General features: G+C 52.7%; 1 protein-coding gene across 1 annotated transcript; it reads right to left on the bottom strand.

Moving 5' to 3' along the window:
* Window positions 1–606: 606 nt before the first annotated feature.
* LOC143834089 (class I histocompatibility antigen, F10 alpha chain-like) lies at window positions 607–21,000 on the bottom strand. The gene is made up of 8 exons (XM_077330677.1): window positions 20,828–21,000; window positions 14,100–14,384; window positions 10,399–10,677; window positions 8,447–8,728; window positions 7,997–8,080; window positions 7,022–7,057; window positions 5,868–5,900; window positions 607–3,153 (listed from the first exon to the last, which is right to left on the bottom strand). The coding sequence occupies exons 1-8, from the start codon at window positions 20,886–20,888 to the stop codon at window positions 3,137–3,139; spliced, it is 1,077 nt and encodes a 358-aa protein (XP_077186792.1). The 5' UTR covers window positions 20,889–21,000; the 3' UTR covers window positions 607–3,136.
* Between the last annotated feature and the right edge of the window lie 22 nt (window positions 21,001–21,022).

The raw sequence follows: 21,022 nt of genomic DNA, 5'->3' as shown, positions 1-21,022 counted from the left end.
AAACGCAGAGCGGAAACATCCGTCTAAACATCCGGAAGAGGTTCCTGACAGTCAGAGCGGTTTCTCAGTGGCACAGGCTTCCTCGGGAGGTGGTGGGTTCTCCATATTTGGAGATTTTTGAAAAGAGGCTGGAGAGCCATCTGATGGAGAGGCTGATTCTGTGAAGGTTCAAGGGGGTGGCAGGTGACAGTGGAGGAGTGATTGAGATGTGAGTGTCCTGCAGGGGGTTGAACTAGATGACCCATGAGGTCTCTTCCAACTCTAGGATTCTATGATTCTATTTAAAATGCATTAAAGGATGTCATTTGTATATAGGTGTGTGGGTGGGGAGATGAGGCTGCCCAGTTTTCTTGCTTCCCATGATGCTCCGCCGATTCCTTGAGAGCCTTTTTTGTTGCCACTCAAGAGAAGAACATCCCCGACCAGCCTGCTGCGGCAGACCCAAGCGAGGGCAGGGACACCCCATGGAACACGAGTGCCCTGGAGACCCAGCAGGTCATGCTCCAGCTGCTTCACGCCTGGCTGGCCTGTGGAGAAACATCTCAAGGAGATCTAGCAGGTGGCTTCTCAGAGCACGTGTGCGCAAACACTATATAAAAACGAATATATTTTAAAAGAGCCATGTATTTATTATTATATAAAGCATTTACAGAGAAATTGAGAAGAAAAAGCGACCAGCTGATATGGTTTGCCATCTCTTTTAACATAGATATTCAGTTCCCATCACATTATTCCTCATCTAGAAGTTTTTACCATTTTTCTTAGCCAAGTGATTGTTAATACATATGAGAGTATGATCTGTTATAAGAATACATTCTGTTATTATCTTAAATGATATTAGGTCAGTCTCCTTCATAAATTGGCCCTGACCCAAGAATTACTACTGCCGTCTTGTTAATGCCTATGAAGTATGGTTTGTCATCCTCTTTTAGCATACATATTGACATACATATTCAATTCCCATCGCATATTAATCCTGATCTAGGAGTTATTACCATCTTTCTTAGCAAAGTAGTTGTTGATACATATGAGGGTATAATCTATTATAAGGATATATTCTATTATTGTCTTAGATGATATAAAGTCAGTTCCCTTCATATATTGGTCCTGTCCTAAAAGTTACTGCTGCTGTCTTTCCCACAGGAAGCCAGGAGAATACTCCATTGTTCAACTCATCCTTCAGGTGGTCGCAGAAAATGAAATTGTGTTTTTTCCATAGTAGAGTGTTTCTGATTGTCCTTCTGTCAGGGCCAAAGAAATCTCTTACTTGATTCTTGCTTGCAGTCACCTTTGAGTAGGCTCTGAATCCTTTGTCAATCTGGATCTCTTCCTCTGGTCGCACAGGAATATCTCCTGATAGCTTCCTGGTTGCTGTCGCGTTTGAATAGACTCTTTTTATTTTGCTGATCCAAATCATTTCCTGCTCTGAATAGATTTCCAGTTTTTCGGTACTTTCCTTCCTTGAATCTGTTTTCCCAGGTTCTTCAAAGATACTTTGGGTTTTTACATCTCTGGCACTCTCTCCCTCCAGTTGATTAACTTCCAGACATTGAAGTTTCGTTTGATTTATTGTTAGCTGAGCTACGTCATCAGCTGGTCTCTCCGGACCATGGGCTCCATCCAAAAGCTCCCCCTTAGTCCCACGGATTTCCTTTTCCAGCTTATTGACTGCTTTCAGTATCTTTGAGTTTCCTTTGCATAACAAATGGAAAAGCTGTGCCTTAGTTAATTCTTCCATAGTTCTAGGCAGTCACAAACTATAAACAGAAAGTCTCGTGAGGTCTCGCAGGAGCACGAGCGATCCCAAATTATCAGTTTGTCGATCTCCGTATCAAGTCAAATTCCCCCACTGAACTTTCACCAACAAATCTTCAAAGCTCTCTCTTTGTTTGGTTAGTGGGTATAATTAGCTGGGAGTCTCTCACTCGATGAAAGAGGGAATTCGCTTGTGAATTGGTTGAGGGGGGGGAGGGAAGAGCTTGTGGGAGAAGAAAGAGAAAATATATCAATTAAAATATCAATTAAAGCACAGAGACCGCAAGTATCTCTCCGTGATACTTGCGGTCTCTTGATATTTTAAAATATAGCAGATGTCCTCCCCTCAGTTCACAGCGTTCATTTGCAATAAATTGTAGTGGAGGGTTAAAGTAGATTCTTTGAGAAAGAAAGAAAAGTCCATGATAGAATATGGCGGTCGTCCTCTTGACCCGAAACGCTGACAGCCTGTAATCCAGGGAGATATACTCCCTAAAGGATTGGAGACGGCCCCAAGAGTTCCCTAGGTCTTCCTGGGTAGAAAGGTGAGGTGGGGTTTGCGTACCCCTCCTCTTTTCTGCCAATTGCTTCCACAATTGGCCCCTGTCAGGCTTCAGTGATGACACCAAATTGGGAGGACTGGCAAATACTCCGGAAGATAGAGACAGAGTTCAACGAGATCTGAACACAATGGAAAAATGGGCAAATGAGAACAAGATGCAATTTAATAAGGATAAGTGTAAAGTTCTGCATCTGGGTCAGAAAAATTCAAAGCTCAGTTCAGCAGTGGAATAGGCTGCCTAAGGAGGTGGTGAACTCCCCCTCACTGGCAGTCTTCAAGCAAAGCCTGGATACATACTTTTATTGGATGCTTTAGGATGCTTAGGGCTAATCCTGCGTTGAGCAGGGGGTTGGACTAGATGGCCTGTGTGGCCCCTTCCAACTCTATGATTCTATGATTCAGTGATTGCACTGCAATCCTCTCAGGACATCTTGGCCACACCCCTCCCAGGTATCAATTTAAAGTCAGAAAGAGGAGGTGGGAACACAGCGACCCCTGAGCTACAGGCAGCCCCACTCACTGCAGATTATATGGCACATTAAGCACAGGCGATAAATGGATTTATCTTTTGGGAAAGAGTGCAATATTTCAGTTCATTTCCAATTAATACTAATGGCTTGAATATCAGAACAAGAACTAAATCAACCAAATCCATTTTGGGGGGGGGGGAGATCCCTCAAGACCCAAGGGACAGAGATGGAAACCAGAAGCTGCTGCTAGAGAGAAGATCAGGGGCCCCACGAACAGGAGCTGGAGGCGGTAGAAGATCCCTGCGTGGGACAGCAGATTCCTCCAGAATCCCTGGAGTGGATCCTCTTCTTAGGCAGGGACAGAAACTGAAAAAGAAGAAAAAGGAGAGTGAAGCCACCACTAAACTGTCAACATGCATAAGAACCAGAGTGGAGGGGACACTCAAAGGCCATCCAAGCTGGAGTTTCGCTAAGGTGGGGGCCATCTCAGCCCCCCCCCCCCCCAGATCTCGGCCAATAACTTCCTTCCAGTAACTTCTAATAACAGAACAAAATTTGAGTCCAAAGGAAACTTGAAGACCAACAAAGTTTTATCCAAGATGTGAGCTTTCACGTTCACCTTGCTAGAATAACACACCGAGTCCATTGTGTTGAGTTTCCATTTGAGTTTCCATTCACAACAAGGAAAGGGGAATAAAAATGTTAAGGCTAGTGATTAATGGCAGCTGCATTCCCAGTTGTGAATAAAGTCACGTTGGTCTTAAAGGTACCGCTGGACTCAAATTCTGTTCTGCTCCTTCAAACCAACATGGCTTCCCACTTTATTTTAACTATAGGCAAAGTTAACTTTGTTTTGTTTTTTACAAACTCGATGCTCATTTTCTTCCCGTTTAAAGGCTTAATTTGGCACAAGCTGAAGAAGTGTCAGGAAGGGAGGGCAACATGATGTAGGCCGAACGTGCTGGATCTCAGGAGCTAAGCAGGGACAGGACTTGGATAGGTGGCCCCCAAGGAAGACCCTGCAGAGGGAAGCAGGGGCAAAGATCCTTCAGATATGTGAGGTCCTGCCAGACCAGCCTGGTTTCCTTCCCTGACCAAGTGACGGGCTTCTTAGATCGTGGAAACCCAATGGATGTTGTTTACCTGGATCTCAGTCAGGCTTTTGACAAGGTTCCCCATGATGTTCTGGTGGCTAAACCAGAGGACTGGATTTTCGGATGCTTAGGCAGAAAGGCAACTGGCTAGAAAGCTGCACCCAAAGAGAGTGGCTGTCAAGGTCTCTCCATCAGAGTGGAGGGAGGTGAGCAGTGGGGGCCACTAGATGAGGGGGTGGGGGACTCCTCATTAAATCTGTGGATGACACCAAACTGTGAGGAGTAGCAAACACCCCAGAGGAGAGGGGCAGAGTTCAGCAAGATGTGAACACAGTGGAAAACTGGGCAAATGACAACAATTCATACAGTTCAACAAGGAGAAGGGCAGATTTCTGCATCTGGGCCACACAAGCGAGAAGCAGCCATGCTGGAGGGAGATACACTTGTGGCCGGCAGAGGGTGAGGACGGGATCCTTCGGTCCTTGTGGACTGGAAGCGGAATAGGAGCAGTAAAGAAGGCAAATGCAGTCTGGGGCTGGATCAAAATCACAAGAAGTCCTCGTCCCTGTGCTGTATACGGTACGGGTCAGGCCCCACCTGGAGTCCCGGGTGCAGTTCTGGAGGCCTCACTTCAAAAAGGACGTGGGACAAATTGGAGAGGGGGCAGAGGAGAGAGGTGACAGTGATTTGGGGGCAGCCTGGGGACCAAGCCCTAGGAGGAAGGAAAGGTGGAGGAACATGGAGAAGAAGAGATGGAGAGGGGATAGGATGGAAGGTTGTTACTTAGAAGAGGGCAGGGAAAGGATCCTGTCGGTAACGGAGGAGAGGACCCAAATGAGTGGGTTTAAACTACGTGTAGAATGGGCACTGGATAGATATCGGGGGGGGGAGATCACTCAGAGTAGTTCAGCAGTGGAATGAGCTGCCTAAGGTGGCAGCATTCAAACAGCAACTGGGCAGATCCTTCTCCTGGGTACTTGAGGCTGATCCTGCACTAAGCAGGGGGTGGACTAGATGGCCTGCATGGCCCCTCTAGGATTCGAGGAGTCTTGTTCATCAGTGGGATGGGGTGCCTAAGGAGGTGGGGATATTCTCAGTTTGGTGTAGTGGTTAGGAGTGCAGACTTCTAATCTGGCGAGTCGGGTTCGATTCTGCACTCCCCCACATGCAACCAGCTGGGTGACCTTCGGCTCGCCACGGCACTGATAAAACTGTTCTGACCGGGCAGTTCTCTCAGGGCTCTCTCAGCCTCACAGGATGTCTGTTGTGGGGAGAGGACAGGGAAGGCGACTGTAAGCCGCTTTGAGCCTCCTTCGGGTAGGGAAAAGCGGCATATAAGAACCAACTCTTCTTCTTCTTCCCCTCACTGTCCGTCTTCAAGCAGCAGCTGGACAGATCCTTCTGCTGGGTGCTTGAGGCTGATCCTGCACTGAGCACGAGGTGGGACTAGATGGCCTGCATGGCCCCTTCCCACTCTAGATTCTAGGATTGATTGAGGGCCCTTTCCACAGGGGAAGAGGTGGGGAGAGCCCTCCTGAATGTTCATATGAGTAAAAGAGTCCTGACTCCTGACCCCTCCCTCAGAGCCAACGGAGGAGGGTCCTCCAGGGGGAAACCGCGGAACTTCCTCCCAGCGAAAAGGCTGGTTTGTGCTGCTTTTTAATTAGTAGGCCGGGCACCACACACTTCTGCAGGCGGCCCACGACAATCCCACAGGGCAGGCATGGCCAAAGACGCCTACAATTCCCATGAGCCCCTGCCAGGCACTGGCTCATGGGAACTGTAGTCCATGGATCTCTGGGGAGCCACCGTTTGGCCACCCCTGCCGTAGGGTCTTCTAGGGGAGAGATTTCACCAGCTAGCCAGGGCCAGGGCTGTGCAGGCAAGGAAGAGGGCTGAGAGAAGACACCGTTTAAAATCTGGGCGAGGACCCCCACAGAGTCAGCATCCACAGCTGCCCTCCCCCCCAAACACAGACACACTTACTCTTGGTGGAGGTGTCAGATCCCTGGTCACTTCCTGCAAAATCAGGGGCGGGGGGGGGGGTTAGTAACACTGGAGAAGACCCCCAAACACCTCCGCTCCCATGTGAATACCTCTCCCACCCCTCGTGCTTGTAAGAGTTAGAGAAGTACACACAGTGCAGAAGATCTGAGCCTGAACCCCTCACAAAAGATGCCCTCTGGGGCAGAGGAAGGGACCCAAAGAGGTGCAGAGGGGAGGGGAGGGAGGCAGAATGGCAGACCCTCCCCTCAGCAGGCAGGCAGGGGGTCCCCGATGCCTCCAGTTCGGGAAGAGATGGCAGATGAGGGGGAAGGCAGAGGACTGAGCACCCTGCAGGGCACCTGCCAGTCAGAGCTGGCAACGGGCCCCTTCACCCATGATAAATAAGGCCCCTTCAGCCCACCACTGCCAAGTGGATCTTGCCCTTTCACACTCTGAAATCCCGTGGAAAGGGGGACTGGAAGGGGCTGACTGAGGGCCTCAGCCTTGGTGGATTCCTGTGGGCAAAGGAATGGGCGGAGGGACCCGCAGAAACACCCCTGGAGCGTGTCTGAGCCCTCCAGAACGCCCTCCTTGCTGTCCTTTCTTGAGCCCCTGTCCCCCCCTCTGGCCTCACCCCCTTCCTCTCCACGCCCCCCTTGCCTAGCAGATGGCTGTCCTGCTCCCCAGCCCCCAAACACAACCCCCCAGCCTCCTCCAATCCATGCCTCCCTTCTCCCTCTCTCTCTCTCCCCCTCCAGGCCCTGCTTCCCACCCTTCCCCCAGTCCCCTCCGCTGGTCTCCAGTCCCTGGGCTCCCCCAACCGCCCAGCCCTCCTCTCCACGCGTTTCGGGCCCTTGGCCAGCTTGCCTGATCCTCCCTCTTGCTGGGACCCCTGAGAGGCCTTCTTGGCAGGAAGGAGGGAGAACCTCAAAGGCTTCTCTTCCTGTCTCTGAGGATCCCACCTGGACTTCAGCCGGGCTCCCCAGAGGCTCAGCCGGGCTCAGGGGAGTCTCTCTCTGCCCCCAGGAAGCCCACCCAGCAGGTGCTCCCTTCATCCCCCAGACCCCTTCACAAGGGCGGTGTTGGGGGTGTCTGTCAGCTGATCCTTCAATGGGCCCCACCCTCATTTCCTCTGGGGAAGGGGCACCACTCACCTGGTGCTTTGTTGTAGCCCTTCCCTTTCCGCTTTCCTGCAGGGAGAGAATCAGGAAGTCAGAGCCGGAAGGGGTACCCAGAGGCCATCTATCCACACCCTGCACAGAGAAGCTATCCTTGGGGTTCTCTGCCTCCTAAACTGGCCCCACCCCACCCCTGGCAGGCACTCCTCCAACCCCCTTGGAATCAACTACCCAAAGCTTTCCCCCCCCCCCCCGGGCCCCTTGTGCTGAGAGAGAATGGGGGAAATCCTCCCCCCCCCCCGAATGAGAGCAGAGGAAGCCATGACTAGACACCCCCCCCCCAAACACACCCCAGGCACGAGATCCGGCTCTGTGCAAGGGAGAAGGGGGGGGGGCGGCAGACATGCCCAGGTGCTTTAGATGGGAGCCCTGAAGGGAAGAATTCCTCTTACACAAGAGGAATCCCACTCAAGTCAGTGGGGCTCCATTCATTCCTGGGGGCTGCCTCTAGTGGGGGGACTAGAGGACCTTCAGGCCACAAGACAGGGTCCCAGGCGGGGGGGGGGGGACTGGAGGCTTGGACCCCCCCCCCTTCCTCTCCCCTCTGCCTGAGGCCCTCGAGGCCTGCAAACTGCCCCACGTGTGACAGGTCAGGGGGGAGATGCTGGGGCCAGAATATTGTCGGAGAAGCCCCCTGAGGGGGGGTCCACCCTCGAGAGGGAAAGGTGAGCTGGAAGGACTTCAAAATCAACTCCCAAAGAAATACTCTTCAAGCTGTCAAAAAATACTGTCTTCAAACTGCCATTCTGTGGGGAGGGGCTGTGGGGACCACCAGCTACGGGGGCAACATCTGGCCCACCCCCATGGCCCCCCCTCGGGAGGTCTCCCACAGGGACGCCACGCACAGACAGACAGACAGACAGACAGACAGACAGACAGACAGACAGACAGACAGACAGACAGACAGAGGCACCGCCCAGCCCAGGTTCCCCCCCCCCCCCGTTTACTTACTCATGTAGCAGGTGACCCCGACCCCCACCAGGAGGAGAGCAGCCAGGACCCCGAAGATGCCCGGAATGAGCCTCAGATTCGAAGCTGAGGATGAAGGAGGGGGGGGGGGAGTCAGGGTTATGCTGCCCCTGAGGACTCTGGGAGGGATTTCCCAGCCCAACCATCTCCGGTTGCTGGACTTCCACCAAGGGCATTCTGTGTGCAATGGCACCCTTCACCTTGAGTTCCTGCAGCCCCACTGGGCACTCCGCCCCCCCCCCCCGCCCCATTAACACAGGGGTACACGCAACAGGTAAGCAAGCCCAGGGGCCTAGTGGGAGAGGCTGCTCTAAACTGAGATGCTGCTAAGGTGGGAGGATCTCCTTTTCTGGGAGGATCTCCTTCCTTCCTGGGCAAGAGTCTGCCTCCCAGATCCTCCCAGCCTCCCCCCCCCCCCCCACAGTCTCCCACCTGGCTCCTCCCAGGCCAAGTCCAGGGGCTCCGGCAGGCTGTCGTGCTCCACGTGGCACCGGTAGAGGTCCCTCTCCTGGGGGTCCACCTCGATGCTCAGCCAGGTGTAGTAAGTCCCATCCAAGTTGGGGACGACACCCCCCGAATAGGTCTCCGGCTTCCGATCCTGCCCGTCCTTCATCCAGGTGACCTCGATCTCCTTGGGGTAGAAGCCATGAAGTTGGCAGAGGAGGGTCTCCCGATGATCCTCCGCCTTGCGTGCCACCCTCGCGTCCGGGGCCTCTGTGGAAAAGGCAACAGCATCCTTACGGTCACCTGCTGCATCTCCCAAGAGCAGGAAATCAGGAAGACCCGTAAGTCTAAGACAATTATCAACAAAGAAAACAAGGTAGTGAGGGAACCATGTGGAAAGAAAATATCTTCTTCGTTAAATCCAAGTAATGCCAAAATAAGATCTAGTTTGCAACACTTCTTTTCAAGGAAAACTCCTTCATCAGTGGCTACTATTTCCAAATGAAAGAATTATAATCCTATAACACACTTTGTTTTTGTTTTTTAATACATGTCAACAAATATTAAAGAACCAGTATGTGAATTTAAATAGGCTACTTGTACCTCTAATAAAATTATCATCATGCTATTTCGGCAGGCATTTGGCTGAGGCCAGCGTCAGGGAGATCTACATGGCCCCTCCTCACAATGATTTAATCTTTAAACATTAAAAAAATTAAACATCTTCACAACTTTGAGGCTTGCAGTTGGTGGAGCCAAATGGGGTTTCTGGGCGGTCGTTTTTTTTACTGTTGTGATTTTATTATCTTGTTGTGAACCACTGTGAGCCGGCTGGCCCAAGAGCAGTGCTCAATAAGTCTAATAATAAAATAAATAAAAATGCATGGATTCTTTTTTTTAATTGTTATTTTGCATGCAGTCCTCCAAAATCTACTGCCAGCTCAAGAAATACACCTCTGTTCACGGATGCTGGTGTGATCTTTGATTTGGTGGTGTATTTTAGTGGGATCTATGCAGAAATTATGAGGATCCATGTCCTCCCCTTGGTTGCCTGCAGAGGACCCAAAGTGAAGATCCCACAGCCCCACCAGGATCAGTGGAGTTAAGTTTCCTATGATGGTACCGTTGAAGGACACGGACATGATGTGTGATTTTACAGCAGCTCCAGGTTGCAGGTGCGTTAAAAGCCATGAGGATCTACCACACCTTAGCTTTTTGGTTTTGGCACCAGAAATCTGTGGATCTGCTCTTTGTGGATCACTATGATGACATTTCATAGTGAATGTGGAGGAATTCCATGTAAATATACGGAGGATCCATGTTTTGGAACCAGAGGCCGTGTGGTGGGGCAGTACAGGAACATAAGAGAAGCCACGCTGGATCACGCCAAGGGCCCGTCCAGTCCAACTCCCTGTGTCACACAGTGGCCAAACCCCAGCTGCCCTCAGGAGGTCCACTAGTGGGGCCAGAACCCCAAAACTCTCCCCTCACTCTTGCCCCCAAGCCCCAAGAAGATAGAGAATCACTGCCCCAGACATAGGAACGCAAGGGAAGCCCTGCTGGGTCAGCCGATGGCCCGTCCAGTCCAACTCCCTGTGTCACACAGTGGCCAAACCCCAGCTGCCCTCAGGAGGTCACCAGCCAGAAGTCTCAACACCAACCAGCCTCCCACTCTTTCCCTCCCAAGACTGCAGAGCCTCCCTGCCCTGGGCAGAGTGTTCCATCTACGCCTTGGGGCTAAGAGCCACTCATGGGCCAATCCCCTCAGCCAATCCCCTCTTGAAATCAGAGGGAGCAGCAAAGAGCTCAGCCATTTCCCAGCTTCAGAGAGGGCCTTTTGACACATGGGGAGGGGCCTCAGCTCTGAGCTCCTCCCAGGGCCCCCTCCCACAAGCCGAATCCCCATGACGATGGAGGTTGCCCCTCTCTCCCCAGCTCACCTGTCCTCAGCCGGGTCTCTTTCCCGTAGTCCAGGTACCTCTGCAGCCACTCCACGCAGGTCTCCTCCAGGTAGTTCTGGTAACGCTGGGCTATGTCCAGCCTCCTGTCCAGCTTCTGCTGGGAGATCCTGGCCTGGGGCACGCAGGCCGTCCAGGTGTGGGAGGTGAGGTCCAGGGCAATGAAGTCCTCCCCGTCGTAGGCGTACTGCATGTGCCCCCTGAGGAACCGCCCACCCAGCCCCACCTCACAGCCGTACATCCACTGCAATGTGTGGAGCCCTGCAAGAAACAGGAGGGAGATGAAGGGAGGGTGTGTTTGGGGGGGGGGGCTTCTCACCACCTGAAGGGGGGGGGGCTTGACAGATGGGGTGGAACCGCCAGAAAGGCAACCCCCCTCCTGCCAGGGTCTTTCTGCTCCCCATCCCCCAAAGGGGCCGTCCAGAAGCAGCCCCCCCCCCACATCATAGAGATCTGCTACCTAAGAGAGGAACAACTGAGGAAAGGGGAGTTTTTGAATGGGGAGGGGGGGACAAGAGCAGATGCCCCCCCATTCACCAATTGTGGTTTCTGCACACTTGGGGGGGTTGCTAGGATGAGAAGGCATTTGGTATGGGGGGTCATTAGGTGGGAGCAGGTCTAGGGAGGTGACCCCCCTCCCAATCTCCCATCTCCCATCTCCCATCTCCCATCTCCCATCTCCCCCCCCCCCCGTGCTTGGGGACCCTTCCAGTGGATTTTCCTGTGGGGATTCTGTGTGTGGGGGGGTCTCTCTTTCTCTCTCTTGTCCCCAAGGGATGTTTTCTCCCCCAGCAATAAGGAGCCAACTCCAGGAGGGATTTCAGAAATCTCTCCCCCCCCCCACTGCAGCCCTTAAAGAGAGGAATTGCCAGAGAGTTCAATATATTAGGGGGTAGGGGAAGAAATGGCCGGGGGGGGGGGCAGGGGGGGAGATTCTTGCCATTTTTTGCTGACATTCAAAGCCCTGAAATCTTGTCATAGAGTCAGACTCCAAATCAAAGGAATAATCAGAACAGCCAGGATTTCTTTCCTAAGAAGCAAATGAGATGTCAGTCTGACCCCCACCCCCATTTTAACAGTATCCTCAAAGAGAACCCCCCTGGTGTCAGGCAGAAGAACGGAAGCCTCTAAGCGGGAGAGGCGGGTTCGATTCCCCCCCCTCCTCCTCCTCCACATGCAGCCAGCTGGGGGACCTCGGGCCAGGCACAGTCCTATTAGAGCTGTTCTCAGAGCAGTTCTCTCAGCGCTCTCTCAACCCCACATACCTGAAGGGACTTCTGTTGTTGGGAGAGGAAGGGAAGGTGATTGTAAAGCGCTTTGAGATGCCTTTGGGTAGTGAAGAGGAGAATACAAAACCCAATTCCTCCTCCTCTTCTTCAAATTAAAACCAGGAAAATAAGCAGCTTCTCACGGCTTTTATGAAATTCATAAATTATTTTATGACTTCAGGTCCAAACATATTATGAAGTTTAGCTTAATTCTCCTACCTATCATGAGAGGGTTTTATTTATTTATTTAATTTATAATTCGATTTATATACTGCCCCTTCCCAGAAACAGGTTCAGGGCAATTTACAACCATAAGGAGGGATCGTGTCCCCGCGTGGCTCCTGGCATGGCCGGGGAAATATGCCCACTGCCACTTTGGGGGTCAGGAGGCCAATTTCTTCCAGCCAGACTGGCCAAGGATTCTGGGGGTTTTGTTGTTGTTGTTGTTTTGTGTGTGTGTGGGGGTATAATTTGGGCAGGGAATTGGGGTCACTGTGGGTGGGCAGGTAGTTGTGAATTTCCTGCATTCTGCAGGGGGCTGGACTAGATGACCCTGGAGGTCCCTTCCAACTCAATGATTCTGCTTCCAAAGCAGCCCACCCCCAAGTCCTCCTTTCTTCCGGCAGGCAGCAGCCCACCTCATGGCCTACTGGAGAAAGGGGGGGGTCCTAGTTGTGGGGGTTCCAACCTCCCCCCCAGAAAACTGCTCCTGTGTTTTTCTAGATGGGGTTTTGTTGATTTCCTGGGTTGTGGGGTTGTGTTTTGGCAGTTTTGGCCCCTGGCGTTTCACCTGGCTCTGTGGCCGGCATCCACAGAGGTCTCTCCCAGCCAGATGTGTGTGTGCGTCTCTCTCTATGGCCTGGTGTGACTGGGGTGGGAAGTCCTTTTAGAGTCTCCACCCCTCAGGTGGAGGTGAGGCGCATGTGCATGTGGGGGTCTGGGTGGAATTCCTTTTCACAGTAAGACTTATTGGCACGGGTGAGGCGAACGGTTCCCTTTGCCAGGTAAGATGCATTTGCCTGTCTGGGGGGTCCTTTGTCCGTGGCTGGACTGTGTGTGACTCGCCTCAACCAGGCTGGGGAGAGGGCTGTGCGGAGGGAGGGGGGGAGGGAGGCTGTGGCTGATCGTGTTTTATGAATGCTGCAGGAAACTCCTGGGTTTTTTGCTTCTTTTATTTTTTAGTGCCGGGAGCCAGATTTTGTTGGGTCTTTAGACTTGCTTCCTTTTTATTGAGTCTATGTTGGTATTCATGGATTTCAAGGACTCCCCTGTGCATTCTGACACAATAGTGACTGGTGTTGTCCAACATTTCTGTGTCTTCAGATAAGATTTAATGTCTAGCTTGTGTTACAGCATCTTCAGCTACTGCCGACTTCCCAGATGCCTGCCATGCGCTTTTATTCTTGTCCGAATGCTGCATTTCGTAGTTCCTGTGCAACTTGTCCACGGCTGCATGGTATGCGCCAGACCCCTGCGGAGGCGAGGGGGTCTCTCTTGTCCTTTGCTGGCCGTATCATCTTAAAACAGCCCCGCGGCGCCACAGACTAAATAAAGGAGTAAGGGCCCTGAAGGCGGGTCCTGTCCGGGATGAGGAAGGGTGCCCATAGGCCCCTTCCCCTGGACTGACCAGCAGAGGGCCCAATCGGGAGGCACTTCGCGCCTCCCGATTGGCCCCTCCGCTGGTCAGTCTACTTCCAAGCTGCCAATCAGCAGCCGTGCACAGTGTGGCTGCTGATTGGCTGCTTGCCCAACCAACAACTAACTGGGAGGCGCAAAGCGCCTCCCAACCCCCCCCCCCCACCAGAGCTTTCCTTCGCTCCACGGCAGCCATTACTTTGCTGGCCGCCAAGAGCAAAGGTAGGCTCCCTGGCCCCCGCCCCTTAAAACGCTCCCCAAGCCCCGGGGAAGGCGATCCGCGATCACCTTCCCCGGGGCTTGGAGACTGTTTTAAAACCTGCACACTGCCTAAAAACGCTCCCCGGCGCCTGGAGAGCGTTTTCCTACATGGGGGGGAGGGGAAGCAAACCCTCCCCTAGGGCCCGCTGTATTTTTTGGACAGCGGGCTCTACTGCTAGTTTGTTGTATTTTCTTGGTGGGTCTGAAGCCTCTTTGAAGGTTATGCTTTCCATGTGCAATCAGCGGTTCCCTTGATGAACGGGAGAAATACCTTTCCTGTGTGAGGCTGCTTTTTTTCAGTTATGGATTTCATCCTGGTTTTTTAGCTCTTCTGATTTCTGTTGTTGAGTAGCCATCTGCAGGAAAGTCCTTTTAAATTGATTCAATTGGCCAGTGAGACGGTGTGGTTTGCAGATCTGTTTTGCTCGGTCCACCAGAGTTTTGATTATGCCCTCCAATCATCACCCATGGCAAAAAGGGAGCCTGTTTCTTCTCCAGACACCCCTCCCCTCCACTCACCTGTGCTGTTCTCCTGGTGGAAGCGATCCCTCAGCGTCTCCAGGTTCCCTCTGGACTGAAACTCCGTGTTTTGCCCTGTGTGGGTCTCCCTTTCCCAGTATTTGGGGTCCTCCTTCCCGGCCTTCTCCATCCAGGGGACTTGAGGGAGCATCTTCCGGGTGTGGCTGTCATACTTCACAATGGGCTGGTCATCCAGGTAGCCCACCTCGAGGAACTGGGGCAGCCCCCAGCTGGGCTCGGATAGAGCCATAGAGAAGTAGTTCAGGGAGTGGAGGGAGGAGGAACCTGGGGGGGGGGGAGAAACAAAAAGAAAGGTGGGCAGAGTCAAGGGACTGCCAATTACAAGGTTCTGGTAATTACCTTCAAGGCCATTCACGGTCAGGGCCCAGTGTATCTGAGGGACCGCTTCCCTGCCTAAGCCCCTAAAAGAGCTCTGCGCTCCACCGCCACCAACCGGCTAATGGTCCCTGGCCCTAAAGAAGTCCGCCTGGTCTCGACCAGGGCCAGAGCATTCTCTGTTCTGGCCCCCACCTGGTGGAATGAGCTTCCAGAAGAGATCAGGGCCCTGACGGAGCTTAAACAGTTCCGCAGGGCCTGCAAGGAGGAGCTCCGCCAGGCATTTGGTTGAGACCATGCACAACCAACAGCGAATGAAGGGCCCCCGCTCCCCCCCTCCCCCCCTCTCCCCCCTTCCTCCCAGAACTCCACCAGAGCGCTCTGGACCTGTTGTGGTATTGCACTGTTCCATCGTTATATTATTTTATTATATTGTTATACTGTTACATTATTCTGTTATATGGTTACAACCACTGTTATTAATTACTGTATGTTTTAACGAAGACTGTTTCATGTATCGTTGATTAGTTTTAATGTAAACCGCCCTGAGCCTTCGGGGAGGGCGGTATATAAATCTAAATCTAAATAAATAAAATAAATAAACAAAATTGAGGAAGGGAACCCCTGTTCAAACCCCACCCCTGCTCAGAGACCCAGATCAAGTGAGGGTGAAAGGATAAGAGAGGCAAGGAAAGCCAAATGGGGCCAGGGACCTTGGGAAATGTGGGAAGGGGACTGGATAACAGGAAGAGATTATAGGATCACCATATTCAGATACTTGGAGGGCTGCCCTAGAGAAGACGGGGCAGAGGTGTTTTCTGTGGCCCTAGAGAGTCAGGCCAGAACCAATGGGTTGAAATTCATTCAAAAGAATTTTGGACTAAACATCCGGAAGTAGTTCCTGGCAGTCAGAGCGGTTCCTCAGTGGAACAGGCTTCCTAGGGAGGTGGTGGGTTTTAAGCAGAGGCTAGATAGCCACCTCCCAGAAATGCTGTTTTTATGAACTTGGGCAGATGGTGAGTGGGTGGGCAGAAGGGATTGCGTCCATGCTTGGCTCTTGGGGCCCTTCCTTGCATGCCCAGGAAAATGCCCATCGCCACTCTGGGGTCAAGAGGTGGATTTCCTGCGGGCCAGACTGGCCAGGGATTCTGGGGCTTTTGGGGGGGGCATCATCTGGGCATGGAATTGGGGTCACTGTGGGGGGGGCAGGTAGTTGTGAGTTCCTGCACTCTGCAGGGGTTGGACTGGATGGCCCTGGAGGGCCCCTCCCAACTCTATCATTCTAGGATTCTAAGAGAGACAGGAGAGAATAGAGAAGCCGAGGGAACAGCAGAGGAAGAGGAGCCTCCGGTGAATTCCACCCCACACATCGGAAGTGGTTTTCCAAGAGTGCCCACGAGTGGCCCAAGGCGGCTCAGAAGTTCTTGGGTAGTAGGAATTCAAGGGGCTGCAGCCACCCTGAGGCAGAGGTGCATTTGTCTCAACCTCTGACGCCCGCCTACCACCCTCACTGCAGACTCCCCCACCCACCCACCCAGCGGGCCTTCAGTAAGGTTGATTGCTCTCCCCAATGGTCCATTGTTCATAATGTTATAGTTATTATTATTGTATTATTATAAACTGAGTTATATTTGAATTGTTCTTGTTCTATGTAAACTGCCCCAAGCCTTCAGGGAGGGCGTTATATAACTATAACATGAATATTGTTGTTGTTGTTGTTGTTGTTGTTGTTATTATTATTATTATTATTTAAATTATATCCCACCTCACCCCGTTGAGGCGGGTCACATAAAAACCAATCCCCTAAAACAATAAAAGCACAATAAAACATAATACAATTAATACAAAAGGCAAGAATGGCGGCAAAATTCAATATTCAATATAACTAACCCAATTCCATAGAGCCTCTTGTGGCACAGAGTGGTAAGGCAGCCGTCTGAAAGCTTTGCCCATGAGGCTGGGAGTTCAGTCCCAGCAGCCGGCTCAAGGTTGACTCAGCCTTCCATCCTTCCGAGGTCGGTAAAATGAGTACCCAGCTTGCTGGGGGGTAAACGGTCATGACTGGGGAAGGCACTGGCAAACCACCCCGTATTGAGTCTGCCATGAAAACGCTGGAGGGCGTCACCCCAAGGGTCAGACATGACTCGGTGTTTGCACAGGGGATACCTTAACCCAATTCCATACCCATTAAGAAGGGAAAGGGAGGGGGCAGATGACAGACGCAATAAATAAATAAAGATGGTCTTAAAAGGCCATAGCCTTGGTTCTAATTCTGCTAGGTGTGGTTGGTACAAACAATCTCCCTTCCCCACCAAGCTTCTAGTCCTCATGAGCTCAGCCTCATGCTATTCCGGCTGTCGGGGCTGCTTTGTGAGGGGCAAGTTCTTGGTTCGAGATCCCTAGACCTCCCCCCACAACTCCCCCCTCATGAAGCTGCCATTTTAAGGCCCCTGGGGAGAAAGGCAACTGCAAAACCTGTTTCCGTCTGCGGGGTGGATCAGGCCGCCTCCAAAGAGCAAGTTCTGGCAGCAATTCACAGACGGGCTTTTCTTCTTTTTGCCAGAAATGACAGAATGCTCAGATGCACAGGAAATTCAGCATCTGCAGTTGTTCTACGTATACGCAAAGGAGGGAGAGTTCAAGAAAGGAAAATGCACACTGGCTGTGTGCAATACACAGTGCTCAGTCTCGGGGGGGGGGGGTGCCTCGTGGGAAACCTGCACGCCCTTCATGGCACTGGGAGCCCTCTGCTCTCCACCTCACCCCCCCTCCCCAGATCCAAACCACCGACTGAATCTCAGGGAAACCAAAGGAATTTCCTCAAGGAGAACTCAGGCGCATTCTTAGGCGCAGATGGCTTAATTTCCATGCAAAATGTTTCTAGAGGGCAAAGGAGGGCTGAGAACATCAAATTCCTCACGACTGCTGACTTTCCACTCTTCAGCGGGACCCAGAGAATTCTTTCCAGAGGGAGATCTCAGGGGATGGGAAGGAACCGGAGGCCTCCTGGGCTGTTGGCTGCGGGTCCCTGCCATTGAATCGCCCTGCTCTCTACGTTCTGCAACCCACCCAGAGTCCCCACTTGCCCCTTGGATCCCTGTCCGTCCTGGTTGCTCAAATCGGGCGACCAGCGGATAGGAGGCCCCTTGAGGGAGATTGTCAACCTCTCCTTAACATCTGGAGAGTTTCCCAAGGGGCTCAAGGAAGCAGTGGTACGCCCCTGACTGAAAAAGCCATCATTGGACCCGCGGAACCCCGCCAGTTACCGCCCAGTTTCGCATTTGGCGTTTCTGGGTAAGGTGACAGAGCGGGCCGCAGCGGACCAACTCCTAGGTTTCTTGGATGAAACTTCGGCCCTCGACCCATACCAGTCTGGCTTCCGCCCTGGCCACGGGGTGGAGACCGTGCTGGTCGCCCTCATGGATGATATCCGGCGCCAGCTGGATCGGGGCGGCTCCGCCATTCTCGTGCTTCTAGACCTGTCGGCCGCATTTGATGTGGTCGACCACGAGTTATTGGTACACCGCCTCGCCGGAGCTGGAATAAGGGGGACTGCGCTTCAATGGCTGGTCTCCTTCCTCCAGAACCGGACGCAGAGGGTTGCGATGGGGGAGAGTTTGTCGAGCCCTTGTGAGCTCCCTTGTGGGGTTCCGCAGGGGGCGATACTCTCTCCCACACTTTTTAACATCTATATGCGCCCTCTAGCCCAGCTGGTCCGGGGCTATGGGCTGGGTTGCCACCAATATGCGGATGACGCCCAGCTCTACTTCCTAATGGACGGCCGGCCGGACTCCACCCCGGATACATTTGCCAGCTGTTTGGAAGCGGTAGCTGGATGGCTCAGGCAGAGTCGCCTGAAACTCAACCCCTCCAAGACGGAGGTCCTGTGGCTGGGCAGAAGAGGGCAGGACCAGGAAGCGCGCCTCCCATGCCTGAACGGGGTGCAATTAACACCTGCACCAGTTGCCAGGAATTTGGGAGTGACATTTGATGCCTCCCTCTCTATGGAGGCTCAGGTCACCAATGTAGCTCGGATGGCATTTTTCCATCTTTGCCAAGCCCGGCTACTAGCGCCCTACCTGTCCTCGGAACACCTGGCCACAGTGATGCATGCAACGGTCACTTCCAGATTAGACTTCTGTAACTCGCTCTACGCGGGCCTTCCCTTGTCTTTGACTCGGAAGTTACAGCTGGTCCAAAATGCGGCTGCCAGGGTCCTCACTAGAACACCTTTGAGGGCCCACATTCAGCCGGTGCTTCGTCATCTGCACTGGTTACCAGTCTGTTTCCGAATCAGATTTAAGGTATTGATATTGACTTTAAGGCTATACGCGGCCTGGGTCCCGTCTACCTGCGGGACCGCTTGGTTGCTTATGCCCCCCGCAGGGCACTCCGCTCTGCGGGTATGAATTTACTGGTTGTCCCGGGCCCACAGGATGTTCGCCTGGCCTCGACCCGGGCCAGGGCCATTTCAGTCCTGGCCCCAACCTGGTGGAACGAGCTCCCAGAAGAGCTAAGGGCCCTGCAGGATCTACCAGCTTTCCGCAGGGCCTGTAAGACGGAGCTCTTCCGCCAGGCATATGGTTGAGGCCAGGGCAGCTCTCCCACTAATCCATCAGAGGATCCCCTCCAATATTGAGATCTCTAACACCGAGATCATGGTTAGATCTATTGTATTGGTGCCACCCTCTTCTGAACATTATTCTCTCCACCAGGCTGAACTAAGATCAGAATTGTGACCACCGCCGCTATATGTTATGTGATATGTTATATGTAACTTTTAATTGGGGTTTTTATGGGGATTTTATTGTGTTTTAACTGTTTATGTTGTAAACCGCCCTGAGACCTATTGGGAGAAGGGCGGTCTAGAAATTAAATAATAATAATAATAATAATAATAATAATAATAATAATAATAATAATAATAATAATAATAATAATAATAATAATAATAATAAAAGGCCCCAATCCACAAAGGGTGTCCAGTATTTCCACCTGGCAGTCCTGCCCTGGCAGTCCTGTTAAAGTTGCCCCACAAACAAACAAACAAACACAAAAACACACAAATCTCTCCTGCTAGGCACAAAAAACTCCGGCTGCCCTCTGGTGCCCAGAAAAGAGGATTCAGCTTCTTCCTTCTCATCTGATTTCCCCGAAAGGGAGGCTGCACACCGAGGGGAGGGGAGGGCGGAGCGGCCTTATCGGCTTCCTCTGAAGGCAGAGCAAGGCAGAGGGAGCCAGGCCTGGCCTGCGCCTGCGCCTGGGACGTTTGCTAAAGGCCGTGCGTCACTCAGCACTGGGGGCACCTGACGTGTCCAGCCCCACAATTCTGTTTATTTACTTTTGGTTTCCATATTTTGAAAAGCAGAAAGAGGACATATTTTCTGAATGACTACTTAAAACAAGGATCCACTAGGACAAATCTCATTTTAAGGAGCCCTCCTATTCAAGCTGGGCAGCAAAGTTTGAGCCCAGGGGCACCTTTAAGACCCACAAAGTTTAATTCTGGGTAGAATCATAAAATAACAGAGTTGGAAGGGACCTCCTGGGTCATCTAGCCCAACCCCCTGCACCATGCAGGACACTCCCAACCCTCTCACTCACCCACTGTCACCTGCCACCCCCTTGAACCTTCACAGAATCAGCCTCTCTGTCAGATGGCTCTCCAGCCTCTTTTTAGAAATCTCCAAAGATGGAGAACCCACCACCTCCCGAGGAAGCCTGTTCCACTGAGGAACCGCTCTCACTGTCAGGAACTTCTTCCAGATGTTGAGACGGAATTTCTTTTGAATTAATTTCATCCCATTGGTTTTGCTATGTCCCTCCAGGGCAAGAGAGAACAATTCTGCTTCATCCTCTATATGGCACCTTTTTAAATACTTGAGGATCCCCTCTCAGTCTTCTCCTCTCTAGGCTAAAGAGAAAAAGCTCTCCCAACCATTCCTCATATGTCTTAGTCTTCAAGCTCCTCACCATCTTTGTTGCCCTCCTCTGGACATGCTCCAGTTTGTCAACATCCCTCTTCAACTTGGGGGCCCAAAACTGAACCCAGGACTCCAAGTGATGCCGAACCAGAGCAGAGTAAAGCGGTACCATCACCTCCCGTGATCTGGACACGATACTCTGCTACGCCAGCCCTGCCAGGGAGACTTCCTGCCCCGGGAAGACCTACTGGGGGGGAGGGGAAACACCAATAGGGGGCGCTCCCCTCCCTCCCTCCCTCCCGGGGCGCCTCCAACCAGGGCAGCGGCGGGGAAGGGGCTCCAGGCGGAAAACATACCCCCCCCCCAGCCCCGTTTAGGCGCCTCGCACAGGGACGCCGCTACCCCCCCTCCCCTTTTGCGCACGAGCCCAGTGCAACTCCGGCCCCCCCGACGGCCAAGAGGACTCACCGGAGCCCCCCACCGAGAGCAGGAGGGCGGCGCCGCAGAAGGACCCCCAGAGCGACCTCATCCGGCCGGCCGGCCCCCTCCCCCAGCGGGATTCCGCTCCCGTCGAACTTGGAGGCTGCCGGACTGAGAACCGCGAGTGGCCGAGGGCGGCTTCCCCCTCCGAGCGGAAGGAGGCGCGCCGGGAGCGTCAGCCCG

The sequence above is a fragment of the Paroedura picta genome, chromosome 3 (assembly GCF_049243985.1).
Source record: "Paroedura picta isolate Pp20150507F chromosome 3, Ppicta_v3.0, whole genome shotgun sequence".
In the NCBI taxonomy this organism is placed as follows: domain Eukaryota; kingdom Metazoa; phylum Chordata; class Lepidosauria; order Squamata; family Gekkonidae; genus Paroedura; species Paroedura picta.
The sequence above is the reverse complement of the archived record's forward strand: the minus strand, read 5'-3'. Positions and strand labels throughout refer to the sequence as shown.

Excerpts from the sequence above, each read along its gene's own strand:
- LOC143834089 (XM_077330677.1), bottom strand. The coding sequence starts at position 20,888 with ATGAGGTCGCTCTGGGGGTCCTTCTGCGGCGCCGCCCTCCTGCTCTCG. Across the intron at positions 14,385-20,827 it reads GCTCTCGGTGGGGGGCTCCG|GTTCCTCCTCCCTCCACTCC; the intron begins GTGAGTCCTCTT and ends CCCCCCCCCCAG. Across the intron at positions 10,678-14,099 it reads CCACCAGGAGAACAGCACAG|GGCTCCACACATTGCAGTGG; the intron begins GTGAGTGGAGGG and ends TGTTTCTTGCAG.